We start from the raw sequence: 20,307 nt of genomic DNA on the forward strand, positions 1-20,307 counted from the left end.
TTACAACTCGTAAGTTTATCAAAGATGACTTCATTGTTGTTTGAGAAAAGGGGTCAAATGTATAAGACTAAAGTATATGTTATTTTGGTGGGGATCTGTCTAAAACCTTTCGCTGTCAGAGTGAAAGGCAGCCAGAGCCGTCTATTTTATTAAAGCTATTTTAAAACAGACTATTCAGAGAGATATATCAAGCATAGTTTTTTTGTGTGTTGCAATGTCAGGCTTCCAGGAAACTAGTTCTTCAATAAATTTCAAACATTTTAAGGCCTCAGTTTTCAGATGTACAAATTGAAGGATGCACAAACACCCTGAATCTTGAATGAACAAGAGACAAGCACGTGTTCCACATTTATTAAGTAGTTTTTCAAAACGCACATATTACAGAGGACAGAGTCTATAATTTACAGAAACCAGCAGAGAAAAAAACTGAATTGTGCCATTACATACAATTGGAGTGAGGTTAAAAACTCGGTATGTATAAAAAGGATAGACACTTAAATTAAAAACTCCAAAGTTTATCAAAAATTCTTCACTAAAAAGTGGATATGAAAAAAGTGGGAAAAAAAACTTTAAAAAGTAAAAGATATTTTGACATCAACAGCCTACACACTTCAATCAAGTTAGACTTTAGGCATAACCATTCTGAGTTTGCATTGACATATATTATTTCAGTATTCATATCTTACACAAGACACACTTAAAACTCAGCACACTCACTTGCCGTTTCCCTGACAAGACCTACAAGCTTCTCTAGCATCTTCAGTCACTGTTCAACCCAGTTAATCTTACAAAAACATGTTGCATAAGCAGATACAATCTAATCTCTTCTTACCACTGCTGAAGATACCTTCCTGACTATAAATTAAAAAAAGACTATATATTACACACAGTCTTAAAGTTGAGGGAAGAGACAAATCTTTTGGTATAATTTGCCAATACATAAAATGTTTAGTCATCATCTGGTTAGACATTTACCACTGCGTAGGAAACGAGATTAGAATCTGAGGTTCTGAAAAAGAATAATAATTAAAAAAAGATAGAAAAATACTCTGTAAATAAATCCTGTGTATAAATATCAACAGAATGTGGAGGTGGTGTCTTTTGTTTTATTATTTAGTAGCACCAATGAGCTAGTTGATGCAAGGACACTTATGAGAGGGCTTTTGTTATTCCAAATGGCAGTAATGATCTCACATAATGATAATAAGCCTAACAGATTTGTTCCCTAATAGAATCTCAAATGAGACAGATGATGAATAAAATGAAAAATGACTCAACATAATCAGGATAATGACATTTGTTAACAGTTTTGACTTAAGTGCCACCAAAATAACAGTGTAAAGAACTGAAACGTTACAATGTTAGACTGATGAGACTAAATGACAAAGATGGAACAAAACTAACATATGACAATGTTTTAAGCTGTCATGTTATTATTATATGCACAATGTGATGTACCGAAAACTTTCAGAGTGAAACAAACACATGAACAGACATGCTGTTTTTTTCTAAATTACATGGAGGGAGAAACACGAGTGGAAGCTGCTGCGAGCTGCAGGAGACGAGTTTATTTTGGTTCACCAGATGGAGGAGAGGAACCCAAGAGAGGAGACTTAGGTGACACCTAGAAAGAGCAAATAAACAAAAATCAGTCAATACATAAACAGAAGTAGAGAACTTTTATATTTTCTGAGTGCATGCAAGAAGCCAAGTGTCCTTAGAACATACATTTACGATATGCAACATCTGAAGTAATAAATTGTATGCAGCTTCTAGTACAAATAAATGTGAATATCCAGATTTAAGCTAATGATAAAAGACCTGTAAATAAACAGAATTAATACAATGGGGTTCATCTTTCTTATTTTATTGCATTTCTAGTTCAAGACCCAGGCATTCAGCAGTCAGTGAGTTGACAGTGACCTTGTAATTTACCTGAGCCTGGCACATTCCTCCCCGCAAGAGAATTTCCAAGGCTAACAATTTAAAACATTTTGTACTTTGACATTGACCTTCATTTGGAACCATTGAAAAATAGGAAGCCATAGCTAGATAATAGTATTTTACCAGCCTAACTTAGTACTCACAGGTGAAGGAGGCTTGGCAAAGTTCAGGTGGGCATACAAAAGTACAGCAATGTCGTTTTGGCTGGCCTCCAGAGCGATGGACAGAGCAGTGCTGCCGTCCTGCATAACACAATGAGATGAAAACTACATAGCAGCAAACACTGGGAACAGTGAGAGGTGGACCAGGTTTGCTTACGTTATCGGTGAGTGTTGCATCACAGCCTGGGACAGAGAGTAGCTGACGAACAATGTCCACATGACCATGCTCACAGGCACACATCAGGGCAGTGGAGCCATCATCATCACGGATGTTGACCTGAGCTCCACAGGACAACAGCGCCCGGACCATATCCCCACGTCCGTGACTCACGGCGAGCATCAGCGCTGTCTGACCAGCCTGGAAACACACATGTGCATCCGAACACTAAGACTGTGACAGTCAAACTACTGAAAGTATATTCATAAAGAATATTTGACTTGGATTGGCATTTTTGCAGGCGTCAAGGTGCAGTAAAATGTAAGCAGCAGCAGAGGGCGCACCTGGCTGGCTCTAGCGTTGACGTCCCCGGTGCGCAGCAGCTGCAGGACAGTTTGGAGGTCGCTGTCAGAGTGAAAGGCAGCCAGAGCCGTCAACATGATGGCTGTGTAGCCGGCCTTGTTCTGCTTGTCAGCATTGCACAGGCCTGTCAGGTAGACAGGGCAATCAGTGTGGCAGAAGGCAGAGCAGCAGCAGGGAAAACCCCATCATATAACATGCTAAAGACAGGCTAATCATTGAGATACAAGACACGTCATCTCTCTTAGTCATTAGAGCAGATTAATACCTTAATATGGAATTTTCTACTATTATTGTGCCCGTTATTTGGTTTAAACACATTTTTGCTTACTTATTGAGTATTTGTCCAGTCTTATATTCTTTCATTTAATCAATTTAACATTTAAATGCAAAAATCTCAACAGGATTTTGAGCAAATACTTTTTGCAAGGGCTCAAGGTGGGAAGGAAGAAAGTGTAAAAACAAGATAGAAAATGAGAAAGGAATAACACAAGGAAAGGCGGAAGGAAAAATAAAAACAGTGAAGGAAGAACACAAGAGATGGAAAGAGTGTGAAGAGATGAAACAAAGATGGAAAGAATGAAGAATACTAGGTACCATGGAAGGAAACAAAGTAAAGTCATAGAAGAATGGAATAAGGAAGGAAACTAGGAGGTAAAGGAGACGATAAAGCCTGGAAATGCGGATATTTGCCCTTAAACGTTTTTTATACATTACTTTTCCAGACCTGAAAAATACTTAAAGCAAATTGAAAACTGTTCAACACTTTCCTGCCAGCTCTCATGCTACAGAGCCGTCACGCCAGTATGAAACAATTCCACAGTAATACCTGAAACACTTTCACACACACAAAGTCACATTACCCCATTCCACACACACTGATATATATATATGAAGAGTCAAGGTCTGTGGTTGCATTATATCTCGACTCTCACCAGTGTCCAGCAGAAGTTTGACCACAGGGAAGTTGGAGTGTGAGACAGTGTAGTGCAGCGCCGTGTTCCCATTGCCATCTGCCATGTTGATCACAAATTCCAGCAGCTGAGGGGAGATGGAGGCGAAGGTGTCCATGTAGGCCTTGACGACCGCTGTGTTGGCCGCCTTGTGACAGGACACACGCAGCCACTCCTGTAGGACGATGGTGTAGGCTGTCCTCTGTGAGCAGACACAATGAGGATGCTTAAGGCAGAAAACCATTTAACAGACTGCTGAGTATGAAGACATGACTGGGTAATGAACTCAACAGTGAAAGCAAAAGGCATTGTTTGAGATTTTAGTTGCAGAAAGCAATAAATATATTTATTGTATTTATTTAGCTAAATACAGAGCACTTTGCAAAATGATTCATTCTTGAGCTTTGTTATATTTTGTCACAATACAGTCACAAATTCTGATGTTTTAAATTGACATAATCCATTAATATCCATTTGTTGTAGAACCCCTTTTCACCAATACCCCTAAATGCAATGAAGTGTAACAATTTGCTGTTAGAAGTAAAGCTGTAAAACAGCTTAAAGTGGAGTCAGGTTCAATAAGAAAAATAAATAAATAAATAAGCCAAATAACTCCAAGAGATTTGTTCAAGCCATCTTAACATCCAAGAGGTTCAAATTAACTTTGGAGGAGCTGCAGAGATCCACCACTCAGGTGGGGCAAGATGTTGAGGACAACTAATAACCATGAATGACACCAATCCCAATTTGGCTCTTTTAGATGAGTAGAAAAAGGAAAACCTTTTACGGAAATGTTTACAAGGTCAATCTTCAGCAAGCATGTAGAAAAGCTGCTTCAGTCAGATTAAACCAAATCCTAACATGTTGGCCTAAATGTAAAGATCAGTCTGGCAGAAATCTTTCACTGATTAAGGGATGATGCATCAAGATAAGTACAACGCAATCCTGTAAAAATCTCTTAAAGGCTGCAGGAGGACATTCCTCCTTGAAAAATCTAACAAACCTCTCTCCCTTTTAAAGCCAAAACCAAATACAATGATTAATGTCTTAACATATTCATGTATACGAACTGGCAGCCCTAAATCCAATTGAAAATCTTTGACAAGACTCAAAAAGTTATGTTCATTTGACATATCAGTCCAGTATGACTGAGAATAGTCTGGTCTACAAATACAAATTTTCTGAAAATTAATACCACTAGAAACCAGTGGTAATTGTTTTTTTTAAACTTTTATTAGTGAAAAAAGCATCATTTTCCTTTTACTCTACAGTTCAATGTTGAGTTCCATCATTATAAACAGTCCTAAAATACATTAAAATGTGTGGTCATAATGCAAGATGTTAAGAAAAAAATCTCAAGTGGCATGGATGCTTTTGCAAAACTCTGCAGATCAAATTTCACAAAGCATATGATCCTATTGTTTCAAGAACGAGAAACTACCATTAGTTTCTTGGATTTCCAAGATGTAGTTAATGATTGAAGTAGTGTGGAGACATACTGCTGCTTGTTGGCTGAAAGCATTGGGCTCCCCCAGGGCTTTCTGCAGAGTACAGAGAGCTGACATCAGGCTTTCACTCAGCTCCAGCCTGCACAGACAATAGCAAAGCAGACAAATGAGAGAGAAACCTCCCTGACAGATTCTCCGTAAAGTGTGTTTACATTTACCTGACTGGTTTAGAGGACTCCTGTTTAACGCTCTCAGGTGCTGCTTTGGACTCTGGTTGACAGGAGGTGGTAGACGTTTGTGACAGAGCATTTACTTCTGCAGATTTAGTGATGCATGTTGAAGAACACTTAATGGCGATTGGTGCAGATTCAGTGTTAGGTGATGTGGAAGTGGTCTCCTGGGCAACAGTGTGATTATATGCTATTTGGTCCACAGAGGAGGCAGAATCCTTGGCTGGAGGTGTTGAGGTGGAGACTGTGGTAGATGTGTGGGAGGCACATTTTCGCTCAACAGAGTCAGTTGCTGGTGAATGATGAGCATTTTCTGGCAGTTTTGTGTCCTGTAAATGGGTTATAGCTGGTATTTTTATGTCAGTTTGTTGAGGTGCACTGGTGCTTTCTTCTTGGGGTTGGGAAGTTTTATTAAGAGTTATACGCTGGAGCTGATTGGTGGACTCTGGAAGTTTTTCTCTTGCTTCATGATATTCACTGGAGTCGCTCCCATCGTCTGAACTCTCACTGCTGCTATCATCTGAAGAAGTGGACTCGTACCTGGGAGACAATGCATCTCTTAGTCCTCTGAAATATTATTACCAAGTTCATGAAAAGTAATGTCTGCTTTATTTCCATTTACAGCATCGCTTTGGCTCTAATGATCTCACTGCTAAGTGGATAAAAATGGCTCAGTGCTGCTTTGTTGTAATAGCCACTTACCCTCCATTGACTCCAATGAACTGCAGGTTTTTCTTTGTAGAGGGGGAGCCTGGTTCACCTTCTGCTTTCCGCTTCATAATTGATCTCAGCGAGGACTGGGGAGATGAGGCTAAAACAAAACCATCAATCAAAGTTAAAATAAAAACCTGATACTTGGAGAACAAAGTAAGCGCACTTTACTTAACTCAATCCACAGACCTGATTTAGAAAAGGTCTCGGGAGACTCTTCTATGGTTTGCACCAAGCCAATCTGATCACCAGATGCTACAACGATGGCAGGATTACTGACAGGTACGGAGGTGGATAGCCCACTTTTCAGGACGTCACGAACCTGCTTGGAGCTGACTGCAATTGGCAACTCAACGGGATCTTTTGAGACATGGAAGGAATGTCAATAAGTAAATTATTACAAGAAAAAACAAACAAAAACAAAACAAAAAAAACAGTACAGTACTGAACATCCATCCCAATCAGATTTGATTCTGCCCAATCTGTTCTAGTTTTAATATCCAGTTTTTGTGTGAAAAATGCTTACAACTTTCACAAAATGTTTTGTATCAAATGCTTGTTTAAAGATCAGAAACTTAAGCCCTAATTGGACCTAAGTAGTTTTTTTGTTTCTTCAAAAGAAAGTCATCAAAAGGTTCTAAGCTAAAAATTGGCTTCATTTTTCTGGAGAATCATATTATTTTGTCACTTTGAACTTCAACTCTCTTGCTTCCTCCTCCCAGTGATGTTTTCAATCAATCTTCAAAGGTCTGCAGTGAATCAGCTACACATGTGACAAGGTTTGTCTTTTTATTCCTGTAAGAAGGTGGATCAATTATGACTAAGTCAACACTCTGTTTGCTGAGATTATTCACAATGCAAACCAGCATATTCGACTTCTTAGCAGTACTCATGAACGTTCAGTGAAAGGAATCCTTACAATTCATAGTTGAGCAGATTGATAAATGCCAGATGGCAATAAAAAAAGACTCAATATTAATTAAAAAAATAGTCATAAAATGTGCTTATATGTTCAGTTGAAAAATGATGACTGTATGCAGAAATGTGCGGCAGCGGTAGAATTTATATGAAATTGCAGGAAAATGAAAAGGTAATGTTTTCATGAATTAGGCAGCTTTAACTTTGAAGGTCTCTATATTTCAAACCACACCAGAATTCACTTCAACCGAACCAAAACTTTTAGGTGAACCAGCGTTTGGTCCACATTAGTGTTTGGTTGCACATTCACATCTCCCTAAGTGAGCCAGAATTTCAAAGTAAAGCAACTAGAGTTCAATTAAAGCACAAACTAAACTGGGCTGTTGTGAAGTTTTTCCAAAAGAACTCAAACCTACAAAAGCAAAGGGTAAATGTTAAGTTAGCGCCAGGGCTGGAGCTGATAGTTTTAAGTTTATTAATGGTATTAACAGAGCACCGTCTCAGAAGTGGAACTACTTTGGTGGAAAGCCCCTCAGTTTCTCTCCCGACATCATCAGTTTAACACAAACCTTCAGTTTGTTCTTTGTGGTGACGTTCTGTAACTCCACCTGCTGGCTGACGTGAGGGAGGGCTGCAGGTCTCTGCTCGGAGCAGCGTTCCCACCTCCACTACTGTAGGTTTCTCCAGCGTGTACACTTGGATCCCCACAGTTCTCTGCTCCCTCTGCTGTGGCTGCTGTGTGAAGCTGACCAGAGTATGCAGAGTGCTGCCTTGTGGTTCCTGCCACCCAATGCTGGTTGCCATTACCGGATGCTCTGCCTGTGGAGCCTTTTGCAGCTGTGCAGCCTGCAGTTCTTGCAGAGTCCTCTTTAGCTTCCCCTCAAGCTGCCCAACTTGGTCTTTGAGCACCTCAGCCTCTGCGAGAAGACCCAGATCCTTCTCTCGAACCCAGACCCCCACATCACGTCTGCCCCTAGACTCCTCTGGTCCAACTCCAATGGTGCGAACTTCTCTCTTAGCATCTGGTCGGGCTCCACCCACAATCACTGTGTCCTCGATTTCACACCCTGAATCCTGCTTAGAGACTTCAGTCGGAGACAATGACTCTGTTGTCTTGTTGGTGCTTTTAGCTCCCGTGCCTACCTCCTCCTCAGGAATGTCGATGTACAACTCTCCACGGTTTCGACCTCGGCTAAAACCCAGAGTGTGTCCAAGAAACTTTTGACTTTTGAGCTGAACGCTGAGCTGCCTTTTCTCTTCTTGCAACACAGAGATTTTAACTTGCAGCACAGGGATGGTCTTCACCTGCTCCTCCAGCTCCTTTATCTTCCTCAAGGCCGCGGCCATCTGCTCTCTGACATGTTGCAAATGTGCAGGGGTCGGCGTCACTGGTGTGGACAGGCCTGAGCTCAAAGGAGTGAAAGTCCCTCCACCCTGTGCCCGGTTGAAGCTGTGCGCACTGCTAAGGGAGGTGTTAGACCCTGCCATACTGTTGTTCATGCTGCCGAGGTTGGAGAATCTCCTCCCTTCTTTCTCCTCCTCCAGCTTCCTGCGAGCATCTAAAAGGGTCTTCTCCACCCGAGCTGTGCTAAAGCTGGGTCTCTGTAATGTGTGGTAGCCTGGGGCACAGTAGGAATAAGAGGAATGCCTGCTCTCCACGCTCGCGTTGGAGCACAGAGACTCCGTGGAGGTCCACCAGGAGCCGGTGTAGCCGTACCCCCGAGGCAGGGAGCCATAGCGTGGCCGGCGCTGTATAGGCACCTTTTTAATAGTGTTACCCTTTTCTATGTCGTTAACATATTTGAGGAAGTCCAGGTCCAGACGGTAGCCATAGGGGGTCTCCACTGAGTAGGGCGCCTCCTGTTCTTTGGTGTGCAGCGTCGGAGGAGCAGGCGAGTTGAGTTTCCCTGTAGGGGAAGGAAATCAACGTTAAACAAACGGAAATCTTTGTCTAATCTTGGGCTCAGACTTTAAAAACTGGAATAATCTCTGGAGTCCTGTGTAATAGAGCATGCACTTTGTAAAATTCCACTAATTAGACACCAAAGGGATTGTTGTTAAATCTAATCTCACTTTAAGACAAAATGCACATATGGTCCAAAGTATCTGACAAAAAAAATAAAAGATGAATAAATAAGTCAATGGAGTAATCATTGAACCAGCAAATACAAAGAGTTTTAGACAATTTAACTCAAACAATTAATTTAACATTATTAAATAATTTTAGGAAAACAAAATAGTAAACAACACAGAAAATATTCAGTTAGCAATTATGTGCCTGTAAAAAAGAAGGGCCTAAATAAGCAGCATGCCCACCTCCACTACTGTAGGTTCTCTTTTATTGAGATTTTTATTAAGATTTTTTTATTAATCTTAATAAAAAAAAGATTAAAAATAAAATGGTAAATCAAACAAACAGACATGATAACACAAATAAACTACAACATTTTAAAAACTTTTTTCAGAGCATTTGGTGGGATGATTACTAGTCTATGATCTGAAATGCTAAGGTTAATACGTATGAAATGAACTCTACGGTAACGCAATAAATCCTCTAAGTAAATACAAATATGCTAGTTAAAAAAAAAAAAAAACTATAACTATATTTTTTTAAATCTTACATGTCGCTCCAGATAGTTGGGTATAGTTCTTTAACTAAATCAGGCAAGTCAGTAAGGAGTTAAATCAGCTATAGTGCCTGCCAAAACCCATTTATAGCATTGTTGTTGGTCTAATTTAGACAAAACGAAACTCTTATCAGCAACTATATTTGGTGATCTATGTGGCACCAGGAAAGATGAAATGATAAAACCATCGTTTTGAAGAATACTTTAAAAAAATGATTATGTTTTAAACAGAAATATAAACTCTTACATGGATGTAGTTTTTCTGGATTTTTTTAAGACAAAGATTTAATGTTGTAGCATGTATTCAGTCATTATTGTTATTATTAGTAAATTTAAAACCAACCTGGAAAGCCAGGGTCCATGTGCATCACCTGAGCCATGACGAACCAGCAGCTGCTTTTCAGTCACACACAAACTCTCACCTGTTAGAAGACAGACAGCTTTCAATTAATAATGAGCAGACTGGATGTTTCCTGCACCAACAATAATACAGAGCTGAAGTAATTATTTAAATTATCTGTTTACAATGAATGAGCTGCACAGCACACACCGTGTAGTTTTCATTTTTTTTCTTGCATTGCACAGCTTTCTCAGCCTCTAATTTTACTCGTTCAGTCTCTGAAATACAGCTGATTGCGTATTTGCTTCTGTTCTTAGCAGCCTGAGAAGAGTTACAGGGTGAAAGTTTCCTGGCAGCTGAATCCAGCACAGAGATTTGCCAGTTACAGCCTTATTAGGAATCATCTGCGCACACCAACTTTGTCTCTCAATTTAAGGTTTGCCTCCCAGTCTCTGCTCCTTCTCACTCTTACTTCTTTTTCCCCTTTAATCTTCCACATCAGTTCTTTTCTGTCTCTCTTGCTTGGCGTCAGCTGATGATCAGGGGTATTTGGGGTTGCTCACTTTTTTGTTTTTCTCCACTTTTCCTCGAATCTACTTGAATGTCCTGTTATTTCAGAGGTGATGTATTTGATTTCTGAAAAAACAAAAGATTTCCTTTTTGCCTTTATCACGCTGGCAGAGGCAGCACTAAATCCCCCTCATGCCAGTCATTTAAAGTTTGTATCTTCTTGGAAAAGATTAACTTTCTAGGTCATCACTTTGTGGGAACGGGTACGATTGAGTCATCCACAGAAAAGTTCAACTTAATTTTAATACCGTAGCTCTAAGAAGTTAAGATCAAACATTTTAGTGAAAACAAAACAAACTCTGCTATATTTCTAAAGGCAGTCAATTTGATTCAGCACTGGGTTGTTTCTCTTCTCCTCTTCCCTCCCTTTGTCTGTCTTGTGACCATAACTGGTGCTTGCTCGTTTGTGAAAAGTAGGACATTTGGAAACACTGACTGAGCAGACTTGGTATTTTTGAAATGCTGTGTTCACTTAAGTTTCCTCTGTGTAATTCTCCTCATCTGTGCTCCTTCATCACATACATTCTGAAATGGCCACATACAATGGATATCTGACAGTATGGTATGCATTTATGCACACACTAGAAATGTGATATTTGAAAGCCCTCCTCATCAGACTGCTGTAAGGATGAATAAACTGGAAGGTGCATCAAGAACAGTAAAATTATTAAATGCCCCAGATGGACATGGGCTGGTTATCAAGGTTTTAGAAGCTATGGTTTAAAAACCGTTCAAATTTAAAATACTGGCCCTACAATTCAAAGAGTTTTTCTGATAAGTTTCTAGAAGAAGAGCTAGACATGAGTTTTCTCCGCCTGTATAGAGTGGTGATGCTTCATCACTTGCACACCTCCCCCCATACTTCAAGAAAAACAACCAGGCTATATTTGGAAATATAACTGGTCAAAATATGCATGACTTCAAAATAAAAGTGTCGCAAAAATATTTAATCAGTAAATTGCTTGTTAAATTAAAATGAGCTTGATGATTTCCAGTTTGACGATAAATACTTAAATACGAAGGGCAATTTTGTTTAAAGAGACATCATAATGCATTTTATTTATGGTTTTGGTTGCAAGTGGTTTTTATTTCTGTTTTAGTTCTTATTTTTGGTTGTTGTGTTTCATTTTGGATATTAAAATATCTTCCAGTTCCACAGTGGAATGTTCTTTACAAAATTAAAGTTTATTGGTATTGGAGGGGGTGAAAATGGCATTGTAACACCATTACCAATTCATTACTTGTAAAGGGTCTCAAATCAGCATCATTTATCTCAATAGTTGCTGGGGCAATTTATAATACAACATAATTTGCTATGTTTAGAGCAAAGGGCCGGCATCCTGCACGTTTTAGTTCTCTCCCTGGTAGTACCAACAACCTCTTCAGCCTGTCAATGTTCTTCTTGGGCCTTTTAACGAGACATCATTGGATCCAGGTGCATTAAAGCAGGGAGGATAAAACATGCAGGATGCTGGGCCTCCAGGACTGACTTTTGGCACCCCTGGTTTAGAGGCTTAATTGGAAACTAAAGGAGAACCAGTCAACACTCTCATCAGGATACTGCTACATCCTAATGAGATACAAAAGTATCTCATTAGTAGTATCTTGTTAGGAAAGAAGAGGGAAAGTTGAGTATTTCAGTATTAGTGAGGGTTTTAAAATATGCCAGAGAATGCTCAAAAGCTGTTAGTAGCTCTTAGAAACAGTTTACTGTCTCAGCTATTCATTCATGGCTATACCTTTAGACAGGGAGTTAAAGGTCACCAGATAAGAAGAACACATTACAGCAGCATTGCCCTGCTTTTCAAAAACATTTAAACCCTTGAAAAGCTCTTGACAGCCGATTCTTAATGCTTGATACAAGTTGTTACTTAGCCTTATGTAAACATTCCTCATACCGTCTGAGTCTATGGAGAAAAAGATGGCTTGGGAATCTTAAATTGTATATTGATGGAAAAAGAAGAAGAATTTGAGCTGCCTCCTTGAGGATTTATTTTAGGTCTGTTTATCTCCAGCATAAGTGTGAAACTGATTATGTGCTGCACTTGTAGTGTGGTGTCAGTACGGCCAAATCTGTGAGAAAGCGACACAGTGACTGTGACAGAGTGTGAGAGTTTGTGGGCAGGAGGGCGGAGGACAGAAAGGGGAAAGTTGATGAGATATAATTAGAGCCGGCAGTTTAGCCACCACCATCCCATCCAGACACAAAGGCCGACGTCCGCTAAATTTGTCCCGATTCCAAAACCCTTTTTCTCCCCCTCTTCCCTTCAAGCTACTCTCTGCTTCAAAGTTTCCCTTCACTCCTTCTCTGGAAGCTCTTCCTCCCACATCATCCTCCCCAAATGCCCACACCACTAGGCCTCCACATCTGTTTTTACATCAGTGGTGAATGGGGTGATTCTGCAGCATCTCCGTGTGTGTGTGTATGTATTCCCATAAGTGTCGTAGCACTACTGACCTGCTTACCATCTTCAGCTCTCAAGATTCTACCATTCTTCAGATCATCCTGACTCTTCCCCCGATTAAATCCATACCAAAGGAAGCTCTCATTGCCCAGTCGACTCCCTCCATTCTCTGCCATTAAGATTAAGCTTGGCCTCAGGGGATAAGATGCAGGTCATCCAGCACAAATTACATGTCTGTGGTATGTCCTGTAAGATGTCACGAGACTAACCGCATCGCAATGCGACTTCATCATCCTCCTGTACAAACTGGTTTGTGCTTGAGATTTATTTTTTAAAACTAAACTCTTGCATCCCATTTGGGAATTTGATGACTGGCTTTGATTTACAGCATGCATAAACATTCTTGTCTCTTTGTTGTGTCAGAGGACTGAGACCACCCTCAGGAGTCATTTGACATACCAGGCAACATTTTGAAGTCAGCTCGACTAAGTTTAACAGACTAATTGAGTCATTTGATTAATATTACTGCTATTGCAAAAGATTAAAAAGAATTACATCTGGACTAAAAATTATGGATTTTTTTCTTTGCATTACAACTCTTGAGTTTAATGATAATGTCTATTTTGCTGAAGGTTTGGAAATAGGCTTTGACTTAGGAAAAATCTAAAGTATTTCTTGTGCTCCATACCAGCTGCTTGCGCTGTGAGGATGGGACGTCTCCTCCCCAGGATCCTCGCTCTTCCTCCCTTCTGTTTCCCTCAACAGTCAACACCTGTGGGAAATATGAACAAAGGAAACCTGAACTTTATCTGACTATGCTCTACTGTAGCAGTCTGAAGACTGGAAAACCAAAAATAAGGGCAATATCATGACTTGGTCATCAGGAAACATAAGCTTTTGGCCCCACACCACTTAATGGCGTGCAGACAAAAACAGACTTACATCAGGTTACAAAACAGCATCAACACAACGCAACACTTGAAACAGGTTGGGAAAAATTAAGCATCCGTAAACATTCCAGTGTTTTGACCTACAACTCTGATGCAAAGAATACACCCCTATAAGATGAGCTGCTCAGACCTTGTGATCCGTGTTTAAGTGCTCCTCTTTCCCCACCCTGTTCCACACTTCTACTCTGGGCACACTAATCAATTCAAGGCTACATGCGGGAGTTGCCTTCCCATGTGATTAGGCAATGTGCTGTTTTCTTGTGACTAACACTCCTAAATCCCATGGCACAGACACACACCCTCCAAGTTTGGTGGGAACAGCCATCACCTATGCAAACCAAACTGATTTCATGAGACTTTTACTGCATTCCTCATAATGTAGACTTAACCAGTGCATGAGTGTTCAGCAGATAAGCTCCATGATAGTGCCTGCAGATTCTCAGCTATGATTAAGGCCGGACATTTTGTCTGCAGGGCCTCAGAATTACCAAAGGGTGACCTTTGCATAATATCATAACAGAGCCCCTGGTTGTTCAGTCCATTGTTTAATTGTGTTGTCATGCCAGTACCAGTGAGGGTTGGAGGCAAGGGTGGGTGGGAAGGTAGTGGGAGAAACAGATCGTTTCAGACCCGGAACGGCGGCCAAATCACAAAGAGCCATTCATTCGTCTGCTAGTTCCACAGCTGGTTTTAATAGAAAGCAAGGAGGGGCATCTCAGAGACAGAGAGGCTGAGAGAGACTGTATGTGCATGAGCATGCGGCAAGGAAATTTGCCTCAAAACAAACAAACAGTTGACGAACTGCTGCTACAAAAGCCACACGCTGAAAGTAAGTGGAAATAAAAGAAACAAAACGGGCACCGAGGGGACAGACGTCCAGAGCTGATTTGGTAATGTCCCAAAAGCATTTTTACATTTTTCCACTACAAAATCAACAACAGACTACTGTGTGCAGATGATTTTGTTAGAAAGCCAGCTTTGGAACAACAATAAATGCAAACTGTTACAGAAGAGACTGACAAAACTCCCACGCCTCCCATGAAGACACACAGATCCGCCAACACGTCAGCGCTGTCTGAGGCCCGAAACTCCCACATATCAACCAACAGCTGTAGCTATTGAGTTGATTTATTCAGGGAAGGAGCATTAATTTTATTTAAAAAAAACAAATGATTTAGTTGGTTTTAATTCACTGAGAAAACATCAGCAACAGGCTGCTGAGAAAAGGGCACATTTTTCATTCATTAGGTCAGCTAAGTAAAAAACAAATAAAGCCTCTTATCACTTTATGTCCTGGTCTCATCTTAGCAAGCTAATTTATGTTGCAAAATAGAGATAATGGGTTGAGATCTGATGAAGAAACGGGTTACAGGAAGGGGATTTTCATCTTTGTATTCCCCAAGGACACAAAAACAACCCAGTCACTTCCTCCCAGCCCAGGAGAAAGAGTAACAAGGAGAGCAAAACGAAAAAAAAAAAAAAAAAAAAAAACAGAGAGCAAGAGAGGGAGAAATTTGCTTAGAGCAGAGCAGCATGTGAGGGGAGAAAAAAGTGGGAATGTAAAGGAAGAAAGCTTCTTAAGTCAGAGGAAAATGGGAGTTCTCCTCCAGAATGAATCCCAGCTGAACTTCTGCTGCTTTTAATTTAGAAAAAAAAACATCGGAAAGATCAAAAAAGGACTAAAATGGTTCCTCACAAAGCATAAACAAACTTCTCATTGTTTTTAAGGTTACGCCTAGAAGAATACCATCATTTACATGTTCTGCCCACCCAAAATAGACTGAGAGCAACCCAACATGCAACACAATGCAGACTAAAAACAAACCAACAAAACTGCATTTCCGCAGACTAAAAAAACCCAGAATGAAGACACCCATCTCAGATATTCACAAAAAGTTACACAAAGGCCAATAAAAAAGGCTCTACTCTAGAGATAAAACTAAAAGCTGAAGAGATTTGTCTCGTGAGTCTAAAGAAAAAGAAAAAAACTGAAACAAATTGCAACAAATCTCTGTCACCGCATACAAACGTGGCTAAAAAGAGTATGTCACTGCCTGACACAAATCGGCTTTGCCAAACTGCACTGAAGCCAGATGACCTCATATTATGGTGGTAATACAGTGTGTTCCACTCCTTTTGGAGGGACATGCTCTCTACTGCAGCCTTGAAATTTGGGACAGTGAAATCCTAACCTAAAGGGATGTCCATTTAAGAAAAAGAAAAGAACAAAAAAACCTTAAAGGCCTGTTTTTCACATTAAACAGTGATGTGGAGGAGCAGACAGTAACTGGGGCTGAAGTCTTTGGTGGCGGCTGCAGAGCAAAGCCAAAAGGAGGGGCTGTCCAGCTCACATTACTCCTGGAACAGGAGCAGAATAAATACCCGCCGGTCTAGCTTATTGGTCATTGTGCTGACCTCCAACAGGAAACTGCGCAAGGGTGGGGCCGAGCGGCAAGGAGCAGCACCGGAAAAAAGATACACACTAAAAGAAAAAAAAAGAAAAAAAATCTTTTGGAGAAGATTCCTGAGCAAGTTGCAGAAGTGGGGAGGGGGGGCAGTGAAGAAGGTTGCAGAGGTCTTTTGGAGGTGGAGAACGACAAACTCCAGACGGAAATGAGACGAGGTGGTCAGAGCAAAGTTAGGGTTAAAAGATCATGTCGGTGTGTGTGTAGCAAAATAAGACGCAATGTTACTGTGGTTTGGTTAAGTTGTTTCCCCTCATGAATCTTATCAATTACCTCCTGGTTCCAAAAGAAATGCTCTGCAAGAATAAGGACAGCAAAACATCCTCCATGCCAATTATACCAACATATTTAAGCCATTTAGTGGACAGAGGAGTCAACTGGCTTTCTGAGTCATCAGGGTATTAGGTGAGATCAGTCAGATTATTCGAGAAGATAAGTACTTTTTCCAGGACATGAAACCAAGATTTAGACCATATGTTCACAATGAGCATCTCTCCACTGGTATCGTTAATTATCTATGTTGTGCTGGGGTATCATCTTTGCAGACGTTTCTGCAGCCGGCTTTACAGAGTCGCATGAGTTTCCCTTAGTTTATAAACAATCCAGTCCTTAAAACTTAGAAAGAAAAGCTCCTGTTGAAAAAAAAGCACATTATATGAATACAACATATAAATGTACACTTTTGTATTTTGAGCTTCAAGTAAGAAAGAAAGTCATTAGAGTGGCTGAAATCAACATCGTCAACTGAGCTTCAACTTAATTTAGAGAAACGTTTGAAGTTTTCCAGTAAAGTTTGGCCAAATTTTTAAAATTGTTTTTATCTATTTATTTTGGACTGAAACAAAACATTAAAAAGCAGGGCATTCCATAAAACTTGGAGAAGTTAATCTGTAATAAAGCCACAAGACAGTGACAAACCCACCCTGGAGTTGTAATTTCATTAGTCTCAGCAAAGCATTTAAATGCCCGGCGTGTGGCCTGGTGTGCAAATGGGGTTTACAGCGCTGCATTCCACCGCAGCACCCCTGGGCCCGAACGCTTTAATGAGACAGCCACATTCCTAAACCTGGTGAGGGGAAACTCCGGACCTGACCAAAACATTCTCAGATTGTGACTTTAACAAGTCAGAGATAGAAAACGTTTCTCCAGCTTTCAAGACCCGCAGAACTTTCAGCCTTCACTGCAAGCAAAATGAAATCGGCTTAATGGGGTTCACTAGTAAGACGTACACAACTTCTCTTTCCATGTGACAAGCCAAAAGTGAAGTCAGAGCCCAAGTCTAAATGCCATGCAGCTGCCACAAGCTATTCCCTGTTATATGATTACATACAGTCAGTAAGTCATTATACAACAGCGAACAGTGGAGTACTGTGATGAAGTGTAACAGGCCAATGACTACTCCCCCACATCCTGCCAAGACCTTCATGTCCTCCACAATAACAACATCTGATGTGTTTTCTGACGAATCTGAAAAAAAATGCCACACATCTCCCACTCTGGAGTGTCAAGTCATGTAAGGGCCAGGAAGTCAACAGCTTTGGAAATAATACAATCATTTACTATTTGAGGATTTCCCTAGGAAATCGTTGATTATATCTGTCAAGCTGATGGGAGTTAATTGATAAGTGGAGTCACCAGAGTGCTTCATGAGAAAATTCAGAACTATATTCATATAAATGCAGTCAAGTTGGGGTATTTTACACTCCACCTGTTCTGCTTCATCCATAAAACCTCATCCTAGTGGCAGAGTCTGCCGACCAGCAAATCTGAGAGCAAAAAGTAAGGAAGGGGGGAAACACATCTGGAAGTCATGAAGTCAGGGATGCCTGGACCCACCCTCTCCCCAGAGTACTCCAGACAATTGACTGGCTTTAATCTCCTAATGAATTTAAAATTTTGAAACCCTTCACTGGCTTTTGGCAAGAGAAAAGTTGTGCAATCCTTTCTATAGCTTCTCTACTGTGGAAAACAAACAACAACAACAAAAACTGGCCGGAGAGATAAAATATTGTCAAATATAGAGGCGTCAAATTTCTTCGTTATTTAGTTTTCACAACGTTTGAAACAGCTTCAGTCATTTAAGCGGAGGTTTGGGCTGTGAGGAAAAGTCCTTGCAAAATGAGCCTTCATCCAAAATATCCAAACAGACCATAAATTTGGGCTGCTGGAGAAAAACGCAGTAAAATTCAACCAAATGAAATAAATCATTCTCTTTAAAATGACAGACGCATCCCTAAGGGAATTTGATTTTTCGGTGAAGTAGGGATTATTAAACATATTTTTGGGTTAGATTTTGCGGCGCGTCAGATAATACTCCAAACAAACAAAAAACGGGGCAAACGACTCCGAGGCTCCGTCTCAAATTCCTCTGAATGTAAAACAGAAACGAAGATGCAAAACGAGAAAAACCCACCTGGTCTCAATTCTGCTAATTAATTCAAACGTAGCGTTGCATTTGCGCGTGTTTCAGTACATTTATAGCCCGTTACTTCACAGAAAAGCCCCCCGCGGAATGGGCAGAGGCGACGCTTCACAAAGAAAGTCTCCAAAAGGCGCGTTGTCTGAAGTGCCTCAAAACGTTTCGGAAAAGAGACGCGAAGCAATGATTCAAACGGGGGAAATGAAACTTATTCACAGCGCTTACCTGGCCCCTCTCTGGAAATCCTTTCAGTCTTCTCGGCCCAGGAGCGCTCAGTGAGACAAAAACACTGCAGCCGAGATGCTCCGACCCTCCTCCTCCCCTCCCCTCCCTGCTGCTGCTCCTCTTAAAGGGCCAGCAGCCCCCAGGACAGGCGCAGGCTTTGGTCATTAACTGTAAGACGACCTGACAGGTTGGAAATATGAAAAATAAAACAATACAAACACATTCAACCGCTTCAAATGATGTAAAATCGACTATTTTGAGCGTTAAAATATTCTATATTGTTATCTCCTAATCAAAAACAAACCTGCAATGTTGGTTTTCTTGTTAGTTTGAGAATTTAATTGGTGGCAGCCATTCAGCTGTTGTAAAACGCCTTGGGGGACCAAGCGCCACCTTTGAGGCTCCCTCTCAGAGCAGCAGCTTCCAACATGCCCTCACAGGGCAGCCCTTCCCCAAGACTCCCCCTCTCAGCTCCTTCAGACTAGCCAACAACAATTAGCAAACACCTGACGGAACTGGCAACTGCTGAGCTCATTAGACCAGCTATTTCTCAGTGCAATGCTGAAAAAAAAAAACATTGTTAAATGAAGGTGGTGTTTTAAAAGGGTTTAAAGAGACAGAGGTCTAATTTCAAAGCATTACATTATATATTATTATATACATATATTTCTTTTAAGTCATTTTTGAGATATATGGCTTTTTTCATAAAGACTGACGGTAACAATTACTCCAATCCATATGCCTGGAAAATGCACAATACTGCTCCTTTTAAATTGATTTAAAACAAAAATAAACATTGAGGGTAGAAAAAACAATTTATAATATTACAAGTCATACACCTGTTATAACTATTGCAAAGCAACGATAAATAAATGAATAAAATAAAAAAGAATAAGCCCATATCTTGTCTCACATAGGTGCCAGAGACAATAGGGGAAACTTTTCAGAACAAGTCCAAAAAAGTGGACTTGCAAAGCGGCTCTCTTCATACCGCATTATATATATTTTTAAATTACACTTAGTACAATTACATTTTCAAGGCTGTTTTAAAATAGTAGAAGCCTTTTTTACCGTCTTTTTGGCTTCTTATTTTTGTCATTGTTGGTGTAATTCCCAGTGTTTATCCCACTATTTTTTTCTTTCTCTCTCCATATCCTTTTCCATAGCCTTTCCAGTTTGCCACCAGAACTTGATAATTAAACAACATGGGGAAAAAAAAAATAAAAAAATAAAAATACTTCCTCCCCTTTAGCAGTGTCTCGCTGACACTGTATAGGAACCTGACCTACCACACTGTTTCTGAGCTGCTAGGACAGGACACATAGTGAAAAAGTTGGACTGAATGGTAAATATTTAATCCATCAAAAATATTTATGAGCCCCAAATTGTTCAACCCACCTCCCCAACCCCAAAAAGAAATGCTA

The 20,307-nt window shown here is 40.3% G+C and overlaps 1 protein-coding gene across 1 annotated transcript; it reads right to left on the minus strand.

The window, feature by feature from the left end:
• Positions 1–336: 336 nt before the first annotated feature.
• Positions 337–18,968, minus strand: LOC129363687 (KN motif and ankyrin repeat domain-containing protein 2-like). Its single transcript, XM_055035931.1, has 13 exons — positions 18,884–18,968; positions 13,513–13,596; positions 9,853–9,931; positions 7,452–8,789; positions 6,154–6,324; positions 5,956–6,064; positions 5,242–5,793; positions 5,075–5,162; positions 3,558–3,777; positions 2,607–2,749; positions 2,263–2,463; positions 2,088–2,186; positions 337–1,624 (listed from the first exon to the last, which is right to left on the minus strand). The coding sequence occupies exons 3-13, from the start codon at positions 9,887–9,889 to the stop codon at positions 1,568–1,570; spliced, it is 3,015 nt and encodes a 1,004-aa protein (XP_054891906.1). The 5' UTR covers positions 9,890–9,931; positions 13,513–13,596; positions 18,884–18,968; the 3' UTR covers positions 337–1,567.
• Positions 18,969–20,307: the final 1,339 nt, after the last annotated feature.

This window comes from Poeciliopsis prolifica, unplaced genomic scaffold (genome assembly GCF_027474105.1).
Source record: "Poeciliopsis prolifica strain line A6 unplaced genomic scaffold, Auburn_PproV2 SCAFFOLD010, whole genome shotgun sequence".
NCBI lineage: Eukaryota > Metazoa > Chordata > Actinopteri > Cyprinodontiformes > Poeciliidae > Poeciliopsis > Poeciliopsis prolifica.